Here is a 20118-nt window from a genome sequence, read left to right as displayed (position 1 = left end):
ACCTTCAACATATTCTTTCGCACTTTGCCGAAAGTCAACGTCTATTTCATGTCATTAGAACGAATAGGACTCGTTTAGGGACAATGGTTGTTGTTTTCAGCATCGCATTTGCGCGCCAGACCAATGTTGACGGTTTTTTTGCCTCATGCGCTTTTCTCCAAGAAGACTGACGAGGAGGATGTCAACTCGGTGCCTAATGAAGATGCGTCCGCACATTTTGCCTAGATAGACCACGACAATAACCGAGGAGGAACGTTTAGCTGATTCAGAGGGAAAAATAGGGGATAAGCTACGTGCGTTAATAGCTCCATCACTTCCAACTTTGGTAGCGTCTCCTTTGCCGCACATTCGAGTTGATGTTAGGAGAGGGATGATTCCAAATCTGTTACTCCCACCTAAAACATCACGGCCCACTAATTCATATCGGAGAACTTTGGACTATACCTTAGCAGTGGTTACCAACCAAAAAGCGACGCACCATTTGCAGGTGGTCTCAACTTTCTAGTCATTCAGTGAACTAGGTTTGTGGATGCAGGACGGATGTTTTCTCAAGCTCTCCCATGCCACCGACAACTGTGAAAACAGTAGAAGAATGTGGCAGAAACCTTTTTTGGAAACGTCCGATTTCGTTGTCACGGCGGAGAGATTGGATTAAGTTCTTGAAAATAAACTACTTGTATGCGTCCCATGCGTAAAGGGCTGTAGGAAGAGCGGAGGAGGAATGCTGGTCCGAGAGATATTGCCGCTCATTTTAGGTTTTTCGCCTTTAGTTTTTGGACACTGCTTTCTTACATCATTTTTACTTTTATTTCAGGTGGGTTCATGTGATACGAATTGTTGGCCAATCCTTTATTGTCCATTTCCAGACCACTTGCATTGTGATGTTGGAAAGGTTTTGTGTGGCACAAATGATGGTAAGCGCTGAGTTATCGCTATATGTACTGTGAGTATTGTAGTGACGCTGGATCAGTAGTAGAAGTAGCTCCTTTCAGATATGAGAATCTCAAAATGTCAATTCTATTGTTAGTATAGAAATCTATTGTCTAACATGTGTAAGTAAGTGAGAGTGCATGCTTGAGTTGCATGAGTTTGCTCTTGCGTATGAATGTATGTATGTATATGTGTATGTATAATGTGTGTGTGTGTGTGTGTGTGTGTGTGCGTGCGTGTGTGTGAGAGAGAGAGAGAGAGAGAGTGAGTGAAAGAGAAAAGGGGGTTGAAAGTTGAGAAGGGAGAATAAGACAACATTCTTGACAAAGTGAAAGATGTAGATCATGATAGGCCATGTGGGTTATGTCACCGTTATTATTCCCCCATGTCATCATGCATGCTGTATAAGTTCTACAAGCAAGCAAAGGTGTTAGTAAGTGTTTTCCATTCTAACACGTTTTCCATTCTTTAATCATAATAATCCCAAAATCCAAAAGAATGCATACATCTTGTGCACAGTAATGACTAGCATTGATGTGGGGGGGAGGGTATGGTGGTAATAGTTTCATTTGGCTGAGTGGAGAGAGCTAATTCGCTTCGCCACTGCAGTATACTCGCCACTGCTATGGCTTTAGAGGCGTGGGTGAGGGAGCTTCAGCTTCAAGTGTCCCAGCGTGCGCTACCCACCTCTACTCCATCCAGAGCCCCTGAGCTTTCCATTCCATGGAACTGCCCACCAGGCTCACCGCAGGGGGAGGCAGGGTCAGGGTTCATCTCTGGGAGGGGGGGGGGGGGTGGGGGGGACTCAGTGGGTGGGCATTGCTCTTACAGGAGCCCTTTGCTTTTTTTCTCCCCCACCCTCGGTGGGTGGGAAACTCCTCTCGACCGTTTGACGAGAAAGAGGGGGTGTCGGCACGAGTGTGTTTGTGAGTGAGATTGCGTGTGTGTGTGTAATGATGTGACAGATACAGAGACTGTGATCACAGCCTGTAGAGTTAAGGTGCAGGAGGCAGTCATTCGCTGCATCTGTGATAGAAAGCAGGCCACACGGCGGCCTCCGCGGGATGGATCTCCCACGGCGGCCTCATGGGAGACTAATGAAACGCCCTCGGCCAGGAGAGTTCCAATCAGAGCTCCACCTCCTCCCATCCACCCTTTCCCTCTTGAGTCCTCCACGAGCCAGAATGCTAATGATACAGTCATCATTATCTAAAGGGACATACAAAACCAGAGAACAGTAGATGTTTGCATCGTATGTATTAGCCTACACATCGTCCATATTGAGAGAACTAGTACTGGGTTGTGGTATTTTCCTCCTGCGTTTATAATATTTCCCCAACTCTCCCCTCTGGTTGTCTCTATGTTTTAATCTCCCTTTCCCCCCCCCCCCCCCCCACCTCTTTTTCTTTCTCTCTCTCTCTCTCTCTCTCTCTCTCTCTCTCTCTCTCTCTCTTTCTCTGGTTCCCCCTCTTTTCCCCCCTCTGTGTAGTTTGCTCAGGGAGAGCTCCAGAAGTCATGCGCACGGACAGCCGCGGAGCAGGTGGGAGGGAGTTGCCAGCTCGCGTGCCAATGTAGACCGTACCCTCCACTGCCCCCCCCGCCCCCGCCCCCGCCCCCACCCAGACTGCTGGTCATTACCGGTAAGTACAGGAACTTTTTTCAGTCTACACCCCCCCACTCCAAATTCAACAGATCAGCAACCGTGGCGAATGTTGCTAGTTGATTGCTAATTGTGTTAGTCATTGTGCCCCAATTTCGCTACCGTGGTTTTACCTTTTGTGTAAAAGTACAACAACCTTGGCTAACCTGGATATACAGTATAAGAGGCCGTGCCAGTTGTTCTGTAGCGTCACAGTGCAGAGCTGGGATGTGTTATGTTAGGTTCCCTGCTGCACTCCAATTGTGTTGTTATTGTGACATCAGTGGTGGTTGAGGTTATTTGCAACTATGTGGTCTTTTGTTTGCTTTGAGCTGTGTTGATTTGACCTTTTGGCTGTCTCAACATCCCATTGATAATCACATAAGCAATGAGGTTGACCAATCAGAGGAACGATGCTGAGTTGAGCCATTTTCCTAATTGGTTTGGAAGCTCCCCACCCCACCCCACCCCACCCCACCCCACCCCACCCCACCCCACCCCTCAGCAATTGGATGCTGTACTTGATTGATGGTCTATTCTGGAGGTCTGTGCGTTGCTGAAAATAACGTGTGCCAGTTCAAATAAAAAAAACAACAACAACCAGATGAGTCCCTGTGTTGTAGCTCACAACATACTTCTACCTAGTTCAGTGCTATCATTAACCCAGTTGTTTTTTTGCGTGTTTTTTTTTTAATGGGTTGAGCCGATCAAATTCATGTTGTGACAGAAGCTATTTGAACTTTGTTGTAACCAACACACTATTTGTATCCTACCACTTGGTAACAGGAAACATACAGATAACATCTTACCAACGGTAGCGAGCGTACTTTAGACAAGTGGCTCACGGAGGCGAGCAGTGGGATTCAGCTGACTGGACTCGTCATCAGCTGGACCACAATATGGCAAAGCAAACCTACCTAACCCTAAGTAATACAGTGGTCAATGATAGCCACAATATGGCAAACCAATAACAAGTAATACCGTGGTCAATGTGGCTGTGGAAGGCTAAATGACAGACCACACACAAAGATGGCAGTTCTATGCGTTAGTTAAAAAGACCCTATGATATTGATTCCAAAATTACATTAGCTATTATCTTTGTGTTAAGATGGACTCAATTCACCTTATTGAGTGATTTGTTGATGACATTTTTTTTATTTTAATTTTAAGAGTGTCATAGCAAAGGGTCTGAATACTTATGTACATGAGGTATTTCTGTATTTAAATTTTAATACATTTACTGAACTTTCTAAGAACGTGTTTTCACTTTGTCATTCTGGGGTATTGTGTGTGGATTGATAGCAAACTCTTTTAATTTAATCCATTTTAAATTGAGTCTATAACACAACAAAATGGAAAAAGTGAAGGGGTCTGAATACTTTCCCGAAGGCGCTGTACATTAGCATATTCTGATCCCAGGCAACAAGGAGAAGAAATCTCACCACAGGATGCCTAAAATGCCCTGTTCCAATCTCACCAGCCATAGGCGTTTATGCTAATGTTCTCTAAAGTAGTGGTATTCCTGTGTGTCAGTTTGACTGTGCACATGGGGCAGGTTGTACTCTGATGTGATGTGGGCTGAACAGAGCTTGTGAAAGCAGGTGGGGGTGTATCAATAGCTTAAGGCTACTATGGTCCCCCCGAGCTGGATGACGCAAGCAGAACGCAGCGTGGCCACAGCAGGGACCCTGTGTGCTGCTGGCAATGATGTTACAGAGTGTGGATAGTGTATCCCCTCAAATATATCCTAGGCAGGGTACCAAGTGTCTGATAGGATGGGCATACTGGCACAGTTCGGCGCATGGAAGGGTAGTTAAGATATCATTGTGCATTAACTTTACATGCTACCTTTTTACGCCCTAATGCCACAAAGCTTGCTTTATGATGGTGTGCTGGAGATCATATCTTTCATGTAAGCATGGCTTGGGGCTTTGCTAGCTGCTTCTCGACAGTGGTGCGAGTGTGCCCAGCTAGTGGTCAAAGCCAGATGGTTCAAGCCTAAGAAACAAGCCCGTTTGAATTTCCACAGCTGCACTGTGAAAGTCCACATGTCAAATAGCCTCTGGTTACCCAACAGGTTCTGGTCACATTTAACTTTTAAGCACATTGTGAACATTTTTTTTGGTAAAAAGAGGTTTTCAAATCAATTTGATTGTGTGGTAACAGCAAGTTTTAACTTGGATTATGCTAGCCACCCACCAAGTTCTCTAGCCAACTAAAGCACTTGGATGAGTAAAAATCCCGCCCTCTATCCATACCCCTAGCCCTGTTTGGCCTGACGAGGACCAGTGTTGGCCAGTCAACAGATTAGCAAATTGCTTTGGTTCTGAAACAGTTTTAATTTCCGTAGAACTGTCAATCCCTTTGAATTGTAGCCACAGCCATAAAGTATGTGGCTGTTATCAGTGACATGGAGGTCCATCCCGTTTATTAACTAGAGGTTTATACCTTCAATCTGTCACTCCAGCCTCTGGCCGGTCTCATTCACTGGGGGACAGTAGATCAATATGTCCTGGGTGTACGGCACAGTGAAGGTAGCACAATCAATCTACCCTAATGCTTTTTGCGGCTGTTCTGTTATTTAAACCTTGAGCAATGGAGCAAGAAAGCAAACAAGCCACTGAGTGGGAAGCAAGGGTTTTCATTGACAGTGCTTCCTGCACCAACTCAGCAACAAGAGAAATTTCGTCATCTATCTTCTCTCTTTGTTTCGCTCGTTCATAAAGAAGACAACCTTATTTTATGCTGTTGACCGAGCCAAGTCTGTGACTTTGAGGGGATACCACTTATTGTAAACAAACAAGGTTCAGTTAACCCATTGAGAAACATTGAAAGCTTTCCTCCTCACCACTGTGTGACTACAGTATCACTACCACTTGTAGGGATGTATTTAGGGATAAGAATATGTTGTATGATAAGTTAAGTGGTAGACACAACAAGGTTGAGTGCTAGACAGAACAATGGCATTCTCTAAGTCTAATTAAATCAGGTAATTCAAAACATTTTAACTACCGGCTTTCTAAATAGAATCAGTAGGCTTTTCTGGGTGTAGGAACATAAGTCTGTCTCAAAACAAACGCCTCAAAATATGCATGAAAATGTTGAGAGGGGCACTGAGGACTCTTGCACCTGTCTGCATGGAAAGAGTGATAAAAGATTTAAAAGAGAAAGAAGGCACCATAGAAAAAAATAATCGCTTGAAAGAAAAAAAAAGGGAAGGTTTTACCACCAACCGACCGGGCTACTTAGCCCGGATTGTATTCAATCCTACAGCCATCCCCAAAAAACGGAGGATTACAACTGAAGTTTGGTTCAGGGCTGCAGTGAATTTTAACATCCAAAGTGACTTTCAGTACAGTACAGTCCACTGCGGCCCGCTAACTCAGAGGGAATGTGCCTTGTCATGCGCACTGCCTAGTGTCCCGGCTGCGGAATGAGTGCATCCCCTTGGGTGACCACGGAAACCAGCGCTTCAGCTCAAACAAACGCAGGCGCGTCTACGCACGGCGGCCACCTCATCTCCCACTATCCCCCCCCCCCCCCTCCTCCCCTGGCTCAGTGGAAGCAGTGAGGCAGCAACTGTGATTGCAAGGCGTAAGCATAGCAAAACCACTGAGGGAAGGGGGACTGGTGCTGCTGTGTTTCCAGCCACCAGCTGAAACAGCCCAGGATCAAACCTAAACAAACTGCTCATTTGTCTCTAGACGCTAACAGATTGGGAGTGTTTTCAGTTTCAGAGGAAGTTGTATGGATGTACTGTAGATTGTGGGAGAGGGAAGGGAACAGCTGGATAACTTTGTGTTTTAAACGGTTTGTCCAAAATAAGGTCCATTTGACCTTGCAACAGTTGAGTCTTTACAACCTGTGTCAGGTTGGGGGATATCTTCAACTCTCTGATTGGAATGAGATAACTTTTCATCATAATCTATCCGTTCATACTGCGACAGACATGAACCCGAACGTCATCTTGCAATTCACGTAACTCTCACGTATCTTTAGTTTTTGACGTATCTTACAGCACTACACGTGGTCAACGCTGGTATAGCCAGATAATATGTGCACACAGAATGTATTCTTTGGTCTGCAGAAGCAATCCCCCTGAACGTATTCCGTTGGAGACTATGTGTGAATGGTTAACGGTAAACGTCTGTAAGGCAGTGGTCACTAACTCTGGTTGTGCAGAGCTACAGTTTGTGCAGGCATTTGTTCTGGCCTTGCAGTAAAACACAACAGGACCTCAAGCTTAATTTCTATGAATTAATACAAAAAGCAGAACGCCCAATTCGTAGGAAATCTTACGACCTGGTTTGTATGAAAAGCTACAAATGCGGCTTGCATGGTGGTTAGGCAGTATTAGGCTTTAACTTTGAGTGACTAAGGTTAGGTACGTGAATTATGACTTGTGTGACGGTTAGGCAGTATTAGGCATTAGCGTTGAGTGGTTAAGGTTAGGGTAAGTTGTCAGGGTAAGTTGTCGGGGGAAGGCATTAGCAAAATCAGCAACAACAATGAGCAAAAAAAAGAAAATGTTGTGTCCCAATCCCGATTTGAACCAACACGTTGAGATTTCAAGTCGGGGTGCTAAAGCTTGTGTAATTAAACGTGAGATCCCAGCAGACTCATCAATTACTCATCAGTACCATTATTTGCTGAATCTCTTGAATGAAGGGTTAGGGTTTAGGGTTAGGGGGGTAGGGTTAGGGTTAGTGTTAGGGTTAGGGTTAGGGGGGTAGGGTTAGGGTTAGGGTTAGGGTTTAGGGTTAGGGTTAGGGTTAGGAACTGGAACAAAAACCAACACTCCAGGACCAGTTTTACTGACTGCATCTGTATGGGGTGCTTCTCAGACTGAGCATATAAAGTATCTATTATGGAAGATTTAATGGGAAGATTAAGTCTGGGATTTTAAAGTGGTTATTAATAGATCGGATTAGACAGCCTTAATTCATCCAAGGTGTTCTTTTCCTGAAAAAATAAGCATTCATCTGAAAATCTCTCTCATCTTTCCAGCAATTTCAAGATAAAAGTTTGGTCTGTTCCAGATATGTAGGCTATCTATATTTATCCCATCCTTTCCTTGAGGGTTTGTCGTACACCCCTCCAAATAAAGGAGTGTTGAAAATGTACGGTCACCCTTCAGTCCTTGTTTATTTTCAATTAGTCTCAGACCCAGCCGAAACCTGAACCGCCTTCATCCCGTGGTGGAAATGATGAGATTTGAGATGCGTGTATAAGTTACGGTGTGACACGCACTGCTTTGATATGACAAGTGCTCTTCTTAACTTGTCAGCTTCCTCCCCTGGAGGCCTGTCAGCTTGACTCCCCCTCCTGTCAGTCAAACTTAGAGAGGAGAGAAAGAGAGAGTGAGTGACTGAGAAAGTGTGTGTGTGTGTGAGTGTGTGTGTGTGTGTGAGTGAGTGAAAGAGTGAGAACGTGTGTGTGTGTGTGTATGTGTGTGAGTGAGTGAAAGAGTGAGAACGTGTGTGTGTGTGTGTGTGTATGTGTGTGAGTGAAAGAGTGAGAACGTGTGTGTGTGTGTGTGTGTGAGTGAGTGAAAGACTGAGAACGTGTGTATGTGTGTGTGTGTGTGTGTGTGTGTGTGTGTGTGTGTGTATGTGAGTGAAAGAGTGAGAACGTGTGTGTGTGTGTGTGTGTGTGTGTGTGTGTGTGTGTGTGTGTGTGTGTGTGTCCTCAGGGCTGTTTGGGCTTTGTGAGTGTGTGAGCGTTCATACGCCTGTTTAATGCTAATTCAGACAAATTAAAAACCCATCTTGGGTAGGAAGTAATTACTTATGGCCAAAACAAAATATGCATTGTATGCCAACAAACTGAACTGCTGGGGGGGGGGGTCTGGTTTTCCTCAACTATCTCTTCACAAAGTCAGTCCGATGCCCCGCTGTCTCTCTTTGTATGAATGGAAATTCAATTCAAAACATCCATGAGTGTTTGCAGAGAGTGCCGGATGCTGATCTGATATTCTCCGTTTCCATCGCTGTCTTCCAACTGATTGCTGAACCCCCCCAACCCTCCAATCGCTCTTCCTTGTTGAATTATTCAATCATGTGTAAGGTGGATACTGGTCCTTCACCAGCAGCAAAGTGGAAGACTGCAGACTCAGAAGTGGAAAATGGTCTCGCATTTGCAAAAAGAGATAACATGGAACGCTACGACGCCGCACTTGAACGCCTCAGAGACAGCGCTGTTACGCAACGGTGTAAGTTAGACGCTGCGTTTGCAGTGGTGGAGTGTTCAGTGAAGTGACGGTAGCCCACGATTCTCTTTCCGAGCCTGTATGTTGACGATGCGGCCCACGACAATGAAGTGTTTGGCTGGTGTAGGAAATGTCATGAACACTGATGAGAAGACTCAGCACCGCTGAAAGCAAGGTGTACATGTCTCCAGTGCGTGGTTACATAAATGCATAATAGGCCTTAAGGTGTGGAACAGTAAGATAGTTTAGTGCTTCGTAACATCAGTTTGCGTCTCTCTCTTTCTCTCCGCCTCAGACAGGCGACTCCGTGTCTTCTGTGTACAGCTGTCACTTGTAATCAAGAGAAAAACGTCTGGAAGCATTAGCAGGATGTGGCTAATTGCACTCTAGTTTAGCAGCACTTTGCATTATTTTGCTTGTGCAAAATATGTAGCAACGTAGTTGTTTTCATAACAAGAGCAATACATTATTGATTGCTATTGTCTGTTAAGTTACTGACAAGTAACATGTAATAGCATTTACCATTAAAAATGTAACATAAAATCTTAGTTGTGAATGTTATTACGCTCATTCCTGTGTTACTAATCTATGCCACTTTCAGTGGGAAAAGCGTGGTAAACAAAGTTGGTTCAGATTAGAGAAGATGAGGAGTATTTGCACCACAAACGGTTTGAACCACACACACACACACACACACACACACACACACACACACACACACACACACACACACACACACACAAAACACACACACACACACACACACACAAAACACACACACACACACACACACACACACACACACACACACACACCCTCCACACATACACACACACACACACACACACACACACACACACGTAACCAGTGGCAAGGAAGTCTCCTGTTCGCTAAACCCCAGTGTCTACCATAAGACCAGGATTCAGGCATGGCTACTCATCACTCGGTCATGGTGCAAAACCATTTCCACTACAATTACCCCGCTTTGACTCCCCCAAGGGTGAAGGAGTCAGCTGGACATGAGGAGGGATACATCTTGCTAGGGGGTCAGACAGATCATTGTGGACACCGCTGTAACCGGTGGGGATTGAAACCCGGTCTTCTGCTCACCAAACTCAAGTGTCTACTTTTAGACCGAGATGACATCATTGTGCCCTGAAGGCAACATTCAGACGTACTAGTCTAGTAAGTCCGAACTTGGCAAGGTTACTTATCACACCAGTGTGGTTTCAAACCATCTCCCAAGCCTCGTTTCTGCACTTTTTCATTCAAATGTATTTTGCAGTATCTTAAATTTTATACAGTGCCCCGCATAAGTAATGGGACAGCGAAGCATTTCTTCTTTTGGCTCTACACTACAAAAAAGTCACCATTCAGAAATTACAACACTTTTCATGCATAGTCCCCCAATTGCCCCAATTGCCTTGAAAAGGTGTTTCTGGGAAATAAGGTGTGTTCCGTCACATAATTTGTGCAGGCATAAGAGAGCTGTTAAGTCTGCTATTGGTGTCTGTCAACGTGAGGTTTCAATGAGAGTCAAGGAAGCCATTTTGAGGCTGAAATATCAGAAACATAGCTAAATCAATCAGAAACATAGCTAAATCAATCAGAAACATAGCCAAAACCTTAGGTTTTCCAAAATCAACAGTTCAACAATCATCATTAAAAAGCACTGATGAGCATGGGTTAAGCAAATGAGAGTGACTTTTAAAGGGAATGAAGGGAGTGCCATGCATATGACGTTTACCATCGCTATATCTTCTCCAGTTCAAACTTTCACTGTTTCCACTACATAATATCGTGGAGGTTGAGCAGTGCATTACATTAGTGCTTGCAGGCTAGAAGTGAAGCCCTGAATCTTCTCACACTGGAGATTTATCTGGGTTGATTTAGAGCTCCACGGCACTAGCAACAGAAGTGCCTGTCTCATCTCATCTCTCCCTCTTGCTCTGTCCTTTCATTCTCTCTCCTCATCCCCCACCTGCTGCCCTGATTTCCCCCCTGTCATGTCGTAGTTATTGCTCTCAGGCCTCAGGTACTCTGGGCAGACACAGTCATCACAACTAAAAGAATCCACAGCCGTGTGTGTGTGTGTGTGTGTGTGTGTGTGTGTTTGTGTGTGTGTGTGTGCACGTGCGCATATCACTCAGGGGTCGCAGTGGCCCCTGCAAGATTGGTGACGAAATATGGGCAACCCTAGTCCCCTGTTGCCTATTTTACGAGTACCTCAGTGAGGGTCTGAATGGTGCCTTGCCACCCTGGAGTTCTTTCAAAAGCTCTGTATTAACTATTGTAAAATAGGCACATATCTGGGATCAGCCTGTCCTCTCCTCAATATTAGTATAACCATACAGGGGTAAACACAAGACTGACCTCACATCAGTGTCTAGTTAGCAACTCGCTTCTTCTCTTCTGTTAAATGGCTCAATGCAGCCGTGGGAGTCTCTTTAGTAAGTGCTCTGGTCTGTCCCCGCTCTGGGACTTTCACTTTAATTACAGCAGGATTTAAGTGGTGGGCCAGGGATTTCACTGAGCCTGTGCTCTGGATCTCTCCTGCTGCCCCTGCCAGCCACAGCCTCTGGAGGAACCTTTTTTTTATTGGTTGGTTGATGGCAATATTTCATGTTTCATTGTTTGCTCGACCCCCACTCCCCCACCTTTGCACAACCTGCATCATTCTCCCTCCATCCCCTGCAGGTAGCCGTGGAAGTGGCCTCGGTCCTTTGAGCTCTGTCCTCTGCCCTGTCCCATTTGTCCTCTTCCCTGTCCCATTTGTCCTATGCCCTGTCCCATTTGTCCTATGCCCTGTCCCATTTGTCCTCTGCCCTGTCCCATTTGTCCTCTGCCCTGTCCCATTTATCCTATGCCTTGTCCCATTTGTGGTTAAGGCAAGCGTTTGGGATTGGATGATCTGGTATATCTGGTAGACCTAGATCTTTGGTTCAGGGCAACTTGTAGTACTTTGAGCGTCTTGGAGGGGGAAACCTAGAGGCTCCTGCAGCAAAAAGACCTGTCTCCCCCTATCTCTGATGGCAGTAGACAATGGGTCCCACTCGGGGATGTAGTGGTAGAAAAAAAGTAGTAGTAAACACTGGACACGCAAATGTAAATCCACTACTTTACATATAAAGTGGGTAAACGCTGTTCACCCCTCCAAAATGGTAGGTAGATGGCATTCAAGTGTGTTCACCCTTCACTACAGTATTTCCCACTCCTGACCATGGTGGATAGGGAGATGATGATCATGGAGCCAGTGTTCTTCCTCCGCCGTGTGATGACTAAGAGAGTTCGCCAGGCTGGGGGAGGTAAGCTGCGGAGCCGCGGGTGCTGCCTTGACCTTTGCTCCGCTGCACGCTGGAGTGTGTAGATGAGCCACCCACGAGACAATGACGCCCCTCCTCCATATGTGGAAATGCTTAAACAAGGTCTCTCTTCCCTACTTCCTCCTCTCTTCCTCCTCTCTTCATCCTCTCTTCATCCTCTCTTCATCCTCCCCATGAGCAGACAAAGTGATGGACACAGAAGATGAGATAGGGTAGGGAGGCTATTTTGTTTTGGCTTAAGGTTATTATTCTGAAAACTGAAAGTATCAACCATTTAGCCATTGGTAAAAAACGTTATTATGAGTTATTATGCCACAGTACTGTAAGTACTTCCATGCAGGTTCTTAAGATGTTCCTCAGATACTTGCCAAAGGTTGCCGTATATTCTCAGAAATTACTGCAATTATGTCACTTTTTCTTGCAGTTAGAACACCGTGTAAATAGCATTCCTGTAACATCTCCAGGACTTTATGTGACCCAAATAATGTTGGCTTGAACACATAAAAAGCACCCTTAGATCTTTTACACAATATTTATCCTGGCAATGTTCTTGCAGTGTTAATCACAATTGTGTCTACTTGCTACGCCCTCCAAACGGTTTTGGAACATTCATGTCAACATTCCAACTGTAACCCAGGAAAACCTGAAGAAAACATATAGAAGTGTTAAACAAACGTCTACTGTTTGCTGGGACAATGCTACATAACATCCCCCTCCAACCCCGTGGCGCTGACTCAGTTGCTTGGCTGGAGCCCTGTCAGCCCGATGATCAGCCACCTCGGTCAAGGAGCCTGAGCCGATGCAAGGGATTCTGGGATTGGCAAGTGGAACCCCCGGGGGTGTATTCAGTCCAGTCCAGCTACCTTCGACCCTGGACCCCCAGGGCAGACAGCCCCCTATTCAACCAACTGCAGTTGGAAGTTTCTACTGAAACATCCAATGCCACACCCACCCTGGCTCTGCATTGGAACTACCAGATGCCCTGATTGATGTATTGGTTTGGCAGACAGGGGCAAAATTGGGGGGGCAAAATTGCTATTTACGTTGTTCTAATGTTGTTATTCAGTTGACCCAATGTTAACATGTGAAACCGACATCGGTTTGTGGAGAGGAACATGATTCTGTTCACTATGAAGTGGACAGACACGTTGTCCTCCATAAAGTTGGCTTTTTCAACGAAATGAGGACACGAGTAGAGTAGTGGGCTTGCTGAAGCAAGGACTTTTGCCCCATCCTGTTGCTTTGCTTTGATTACCACATAATAATAAGAATCTGTAACAGAGTAAGATTGGCCATGTGTACACCAGCCACTTCAATCAGGCTTGATGATCAGATCACAATCTTATCACAGTACGTCTGTCAACACCTGGTACAGTTGGCCAGTGTTTAATACCAGCACACCGACATCACAGTGGGGTACATTTTTGCATTTCACTGTATACTTGTATGCACGTGACAAATAAAGAATCTTGAATCTTCTTGAATCTATACCTCAATGCCACTGCTGCAGCAGACACACGGTGTGAGGTGCTGCAGAAAGCCACCACAAGGTGGTGACAAGAGCTGTGAAGGATGTTTGAAAAGAGAATGGTTTGCTTTATCAGCTTGCCTTTCAGATAGATTGGCAAAATCAAGTTTATTATAGCAGCTCATCAATTGCAGAGATGAAGAGTGGAAATAGGTGAAATATCAGGTTATTTTAAGAGCAATGGGACCGACTCCTATCTCCTCTCATACCATCAACCATTCTCTCAACGCAGAGAAACGGGGAAATGTTTTAGCGCCGTCTGACATGAATGAGCCCGAGTGGGCTTTTATAATATAACGTATTGATTACAGAATGAAGTTAGGAATTTCCATGCAACACAGGAGTAAGGATGTTGGGTTTCAGCGGGATTGAGACTAGATAGAAAAGTAGCCTACATTAAAACTGTCATATTAGAGTGTGAACGTCCATATTTTCAGCAAGGGCATGACCTTCTCTTGTTCACACAATGTAAGAATAATAATAATAATAATAATAATTTATTTTGTATATCTTAACTTTATATAGTTTAATCAGCTGGAGGTTTACTCAGTCAATCTGTAGGGTTAGGGTTAGGGTTAGGGTTATACAGTTGCCATGTGTTCAACATTTTCATGAAAACAACCAGGCACATCGGAAGGGTGTTTGCATGTCAATCTGCTATGAACTATGGAATTCGTTAAATGAATAACTTTACTGTTCTAGGGAAGGAGTCGGGTTGGGTTGTTCTCATTCGTACCTCTCTAGCGGCGAGATAAATTGTCATGCTTTTGTTTGTTAATGGGTTTGTAAGCGGAGCTCAAGCATGCAAACACACACAGGAGCTGAATCAAAATGTGTAGGCTGCAGATCATGAATTTCACACATATAGACAACTGTCCAAGGCTACAGCAAGGCTTCTATTACACCTCTATGAAAGTACTTCGTTTGTAGCCAACTATGAATGAATAGAACTCACTTGTGATGTCACAGTACGCCTGCGACGTCGTCACACCGGCGGCCAACTTCTAAACCCTGGCCTACTGTGTAGAAAATAACTAAAATGTGTCTCTTAATGCTCTAAACGGCCCCCACTGGAGTTGGTCTTTAAACTAAAATCCACTTACTGGCTCATGAATTATGGTTAAAGCAGACCAAAAAGGACACAGTTGAAATAAGCAGCCCCTGCATGTGATGTTGTTGATAAAAATCCTTGTTGGCTGAGGACTGTTTTTTTTGTTGTATCCTGCGTGCTATCAGTCCCTCTTGTTCTGCAATCAGTTTGTCCAGGGCAATCCAGAGCCTCCTAACTCCATTAACCTCCAGGCCACGTATAAGAATAGCCTAATCTAATAACCTTGGCTCTCTCGCTGAAGTCCTGGTTCTGTGCCCTTACAGAGGGGAAGATGTCACAGTTATTCCTTACCAAGTGTGTCATCCAGGAGGATGGAGGGAGGATGGTGCAGGTTGTGCAGAGGTGGGGGAGTGGGGTCGAGCAATCCGATGTTTGTCTGTGTTTTTCATTCTATTGGGTATTGACCACGATTGACATCATAGTGATTGACTGCAGCAGATGAAGGACGAAAATTAAATTAATTGCTCTTGAACTAAACCACAATGCATTTTTGAGAAAACTGAACCTTGTAAATTGTGTGTGTGTACAGTATGGCAAAATGAGGCAATCCTTGGAAACAAGGTCATTTTTCCCCGAGTCAGTTCATCAACTTTAGGTACCTGTGGTAATGGTACAATGTAAATTACAGGATGCGGAGACAAACCTGCTTGGCGAAGAAAAATGACTTTTGCTAGTGAGAGACTGCTAACTTTAACAATTGTACACACACTCATGGTATGCTCACATATAACTTTAGCAGACATTGAACAAGCCCACAACAGTGTGAAGCATCTCCTGTGGGTTGTGTACTCTGTGATTTCATTTTCTCTGGGGCCTCGGAGGGTGAAAGAGATAATGGTTGTTGCATTAACAGGAAATGCTTGTCCATGTTTACACTGTGATTTCCCGGAGTGAATTCAGAAGGAAAGAAATAAGGGATGTTCTTTTCATATTTAGCTGTGTTGTGAAAAGTTTCTCTCTCTCTCTCTCTCTGTGTACAGTAGCTTGTCTTATCTGAAGGCATGTATCATTCAAATGAGCGAGCCGCAAGTAACATGAAAGAAAAAAGTGAAATAGTATCAATAAGAAAGTGTAATTTGTACATATTGAGAGGCTTACACACTCACATAATGACGCTCCATTTTGAATGCGGGGGATGTAATAACACTGGTTTAGCCAATGTATATGTTTATGACAATGTTTTGGAAGCAGGAACCAATCATTTAGCAGTGTGCATTTTCCCCTCTCACTCCCGCTGCTCCTGTTGTGTCTCTCGCGTTGGTCACGTCCCTCCCTGGAGAATTGAGACAGCCCAATTATCGGGTTCACTCGAGCCAGACGGCCACGTAGCCCCGCAGTCCTCTTCTGCGCCATGGGCAGCCATATTATTTTGGCGGTGACTGAGTGTGAGGGTTAGGGCGTCTGAGGTGGAGGAGTCCTTCGAGGACAGGGGCCAGGCGTGTGGCGCCGTCTGATAGGCTGCAGCCAGAGGGACTGCCATGCCACTCTCATTAGCCAAATATTATTCAGTTCACTCCTTGCTCTGGGTTCTCACCCCAGCCACAGCATATGCAGAAGTCACTCCAAATAAGTGTACGTTCGGGCACTGGCAGAATCACAACAGTCTTTGTGTGTGCAAGTGTGTCTGTGTCTGTGTGTGTGGATGAGTGAGTGTTTGTGAGAGAAAGAAAGAATTTTACTGTGTGTGTGTGTGAATATTGGCATTGTCTTTAGTGGTAGGTGGATGAGATGGACAATGACATCCCTGCCTGGCTAGGGACTAGGGACTAGGGACTAGGGACGGTGTCGGAGATCTCAGCTAGCTTGTGCACTCTCCTACTCTCTCTCTCTCTCTCTCTCTCTCTCTCTCTCTCTCTCTCTCTCTCTCTCTCTCTCTCTCTCTCTCTCTCTCTCTCTCTCTCTCTCTCTCCCTCGAATGCTTGAAATGCAGGCCATTCCCTCTCTGTGGTTGTGTAACTTTTGATTTTCTTATCTAATCCATGTGCATGTATTCAAGTGCACTTGCATGTGATTGTGTGTGTGTGTGTGTGTGTGTGTGTGTGTGTGTGTGTGTGTGTGTGTGTGTGTGTGTGTGTGTGTGTTTTTTCATCACCCGGGAGTAGAACCATCTGGTGATTTCCTGTATGCAGATGGAATCAGGGATGTGTCATACCCTAAGTAGTGTGCTTAGGTGGTACTTGAGGTATGGATCCATTTCTATAATGCGCTGTGAAAGTACTCATCCTCCCGCACAATCTTCATGTTGTTGCCTCAGAGCCTGATATTCAAATACATGAAATTTGTCCTCCTGATATACATAGCTTACCGGACACCTTTAAAGTGAAAATAAATTCTACACATTTTCTGAATTTGATTAGACATTTAAAAAAAAAAAAAGAAAAGTTATCATAAGTAAAAATTCCATCAACAGTCCTCCATCTCAGCCATTGAACTTTGAGGCAGTTTTGTTCCTCTCCATTATCTCAGTTTGTTGTGACAGCCTGAAGAACACAGCGTGTAACTGATTTCTAGTACTAGACTGTCCCCAGTCTCCTCATTCTAACATTTGAGAATGCCCAAAGAGATGCAGTAGGAAGGATTGCCACGATTGTTTTAGTTGCGAAGAGTCCACTCAAGTTATACCCATCCTTGTGCAATAGATTGCAGGGGTGCAATGTGAAAAACACATTGGAGATTCCGGAATGCCTTACACGTGCAGTGGAATTTCTCTTTACCCTAATTAGTGTCTAATATGTTCATAACATTTCAGCTGTCAACAAAATGCATTTGATAACAGACAGGATAGCAAAGAGCAACAATGCTACTTTTTGGGCTGACCCTGAAAATTTGGAGCGGAATCTTGGTGGTCATTATAGCAAATCGATATTAATATACACTTTTACTGAGAAAAATCGAAGTCGGAGATTGGTGCCAGCAGAAATTATTTTTAAATTGAATAGTTTTTTATTTGTATCACTCAAGTTGAATTTGTGCCAGCAAAGAGAATTTTGATTCAGTAGTTATGATTTTGTATTGCTCGAAATGTATTATTGAATGTATACGTTGTATTTGTATTTCACTTCTTTAAATGTAATTGACGGAATATTGCATTCAAGTTTTGTCATTCAATTCCAATTCATTTGAATATTGAAATGTAATTCATATCCAAGATTACAAAGTTTCATTTTGAGTTTAACCCAAGTTTCATATTGTGCTTGAAATTAAATACCAAAAAAAACATCAGGGTGTTTCTCAATCGAAGAACAGTGGAGGAGAAAAGATAGCAACAATTCAGTGCATCAATCACTCAATAATTCAATTTCTGTTGGCATTATTTAAATTTGAGAAATGCAAATCCCAATCTGTTGAATTCAAATGCAATTTCTGCTGGCAATGATATCAGCCCATACATTACTATTACATTGCAATTGTGTGTTTCCTTCTGAAAAAAGGGTCCTTCTGCCCAGAGAGATCAATACAAGGAACATTTATGGTAAAAAAAGCACTACAGCAAAACGTACCTTGGCTGAATCATTACCAAAAGTTGTATTTGTGTAATTTAATCCATTCCTATTACAGGGACTGTCAAAATCCATTTTGATGATTAACTGGAGGGATGCATGCAGTCTGGCTGTATCGGATCCCTACCGAATAAGTAATGTTGTTAATCAACATAAAACAATCAGGCAAGGTAGTTTTGAAAATCCTCCCCATGAGTGTGTGTGTGTGTGTGTGTGTGCATGCACGTATGTATGTGTAAGCGTGCGTGCATGTATGTGTGTGTGTATGTGTGTGTGTGTGTGTGTGTGTGTGTGGCATGACATAAATAAGCAACAGGTGTGTTAGTCACATACTTGATTAAGGCTTTCCTTCCATTTCCAGTTTATCAGAGGGATCTTATCAGCTGTCAGGGATGAGATGGAGATGTATGACTTATCCACCCAGTGAGGTGATTATCATCCAGAAAGCTAGGAGTGTTCCCGGAAACAATTAACCCTGGGCAGGGCTGGCCTCAACATCCATCTTACCCTCCAATCACTGCTGTACTACATTTATACAATGGCATATAAACAAGTGGAGTTATTTTTGGCATGGTGCAAGGGCACATTGTGGAAATAAAAAAAATCTATATAGTACCTCACTTTGTGTGTGTGTGTGTGGGGGGGGGGGTTAGACTTGCTGTGCATTTTCTGTTGCAGTAGGGATTGCAGGAGGGGAAAGAAGGGGATGTTGAACATGAACGGACGAAAGAGAAGGACTGTGCTGTGACACAAAAGGGACCATGGCTTGACTGGTTAATCACTGCTCTATTTCAACGAAAAAAATATTGACGAGTGCAGCGCCCATAAACGAAATTCAGCCCACAGGGGAGTAGATGTGTCTTAGAAAGAGGTAATATAAAGGAACTGCATATGCACTCGGGGGTCATTAGCCCCAGTAAAATTATGGGAGGGAGGGGGGGGGGGGGGGGGGCAAAAGAGCCAATACCTCACCATACTCTATGCCTATGGCTATCAGCCATAGCCAGACATTCAGTCAGCCAGTGATGTGACTGCTGAGCAGGCTGTTTCCCCATCTGATCATCTAGGCTATTAAGCTACAGATGAGTCATCTCATTGTGGATGATCGTGCTCTTTTATGGTTCCATTCAAAAGCATGCTCGATAAAACACACCGGCTTTCCCCCCCGAAAAGGAAAAACTAATCTAAACTTTGAAGTGGCACAGGATGCGCAGGACCCTAAGGCGATAACACGGTATTGGATGAGCTGGCTGTGTAATGATCCTACATATGGGGCTCTGGGGCTGTGGCTTGATGAACGGTCTGGGAGTGGGGTGCTGTGTCTGTGCCATTGGGCCAGGTAACAAATGTGATTCCTTTTTTTTTTACCTGCCAGGTTAGAGACTGTTCTACGGGCCGGTGAATGAAAGAAACCATGATTGCACTTTTTTTTTTTTTTTTTTTACATTTAGTATTCATTTAAAATGCACCATCATGTTCCATTTCACACTCTGCAATAAATAAACAGACAGGACTGTGAAGACGAAGCATTAGCAATACCTCCATTATTGGGCCTCTTTTGTCCACACTCTAATGTGTATCTTTCTGTCCTCCCCCACCTCTTTCCTCCTCCCTCTCGCCTCCTCTGTAGTGGCCCCCTCCACGGTGCCCCCAACAAGGCTATGGTGGAAGGAGATCGTGGTGCTGGGAACAGTGGGCTGTGCCGCGGTTGCCTTCCTCCTGCTAACGGTTATCTGCTATAAAGCTATAAAAAGGTAGGCCTCACGCCCTCTTACCCCATATTACAGCCCTATTACACCCCATATTACAGCCCTATTACACCCCACATACTGAGAGCACTGGTTGCTGTCTCCGTCCACTTCCACTAGCATGGCTAATG

The 20118-nt window shown here is 44.4% G+C and overlaps 1 protein-coding gene across 1 annotated transcript in view; it reads left to right on the top strand.

The window, feature by feature from the left end:
• Window positions 1–693: 693 nt before the first annotated feature.
• prima1 (proline rich membrane anchor 1) overlaps window positions 694–20118 on the top strand; it is a 30483-nt gene continuing 11058 nt past the window's right edge. The window contains exons 1-3 of the mRNA XM_083688546.1: window positions 694–814; window positions 2420–2570; window positions 19870–19993. Coding sequence (XP_083544672.1) covers window positions 722–814; window positions 2420–2570; window positions 19870–19993 — 368 coding nt within the window. The 5' untranslated portion in view covers window positions 694–721. The remainder of the gene's footprint in view (window positions 815–2419; window positions 2571–19869; window positions 19994–20118) is intronic.

This window comes from Argentina silus (assembly GCF_951799395.1).
Source record: "Argentina silus genome assembly, chromosome: 17".
Taxonomy (NCBI): Eukaryota; Metazoa; Chordata; class Actinopteri; order Argentiniformes; family Argentinidae; genus Argentina; species Argentina silus.
This window is presented reverse-complemented; position numbering and strand designations above follow the sequence as displayed.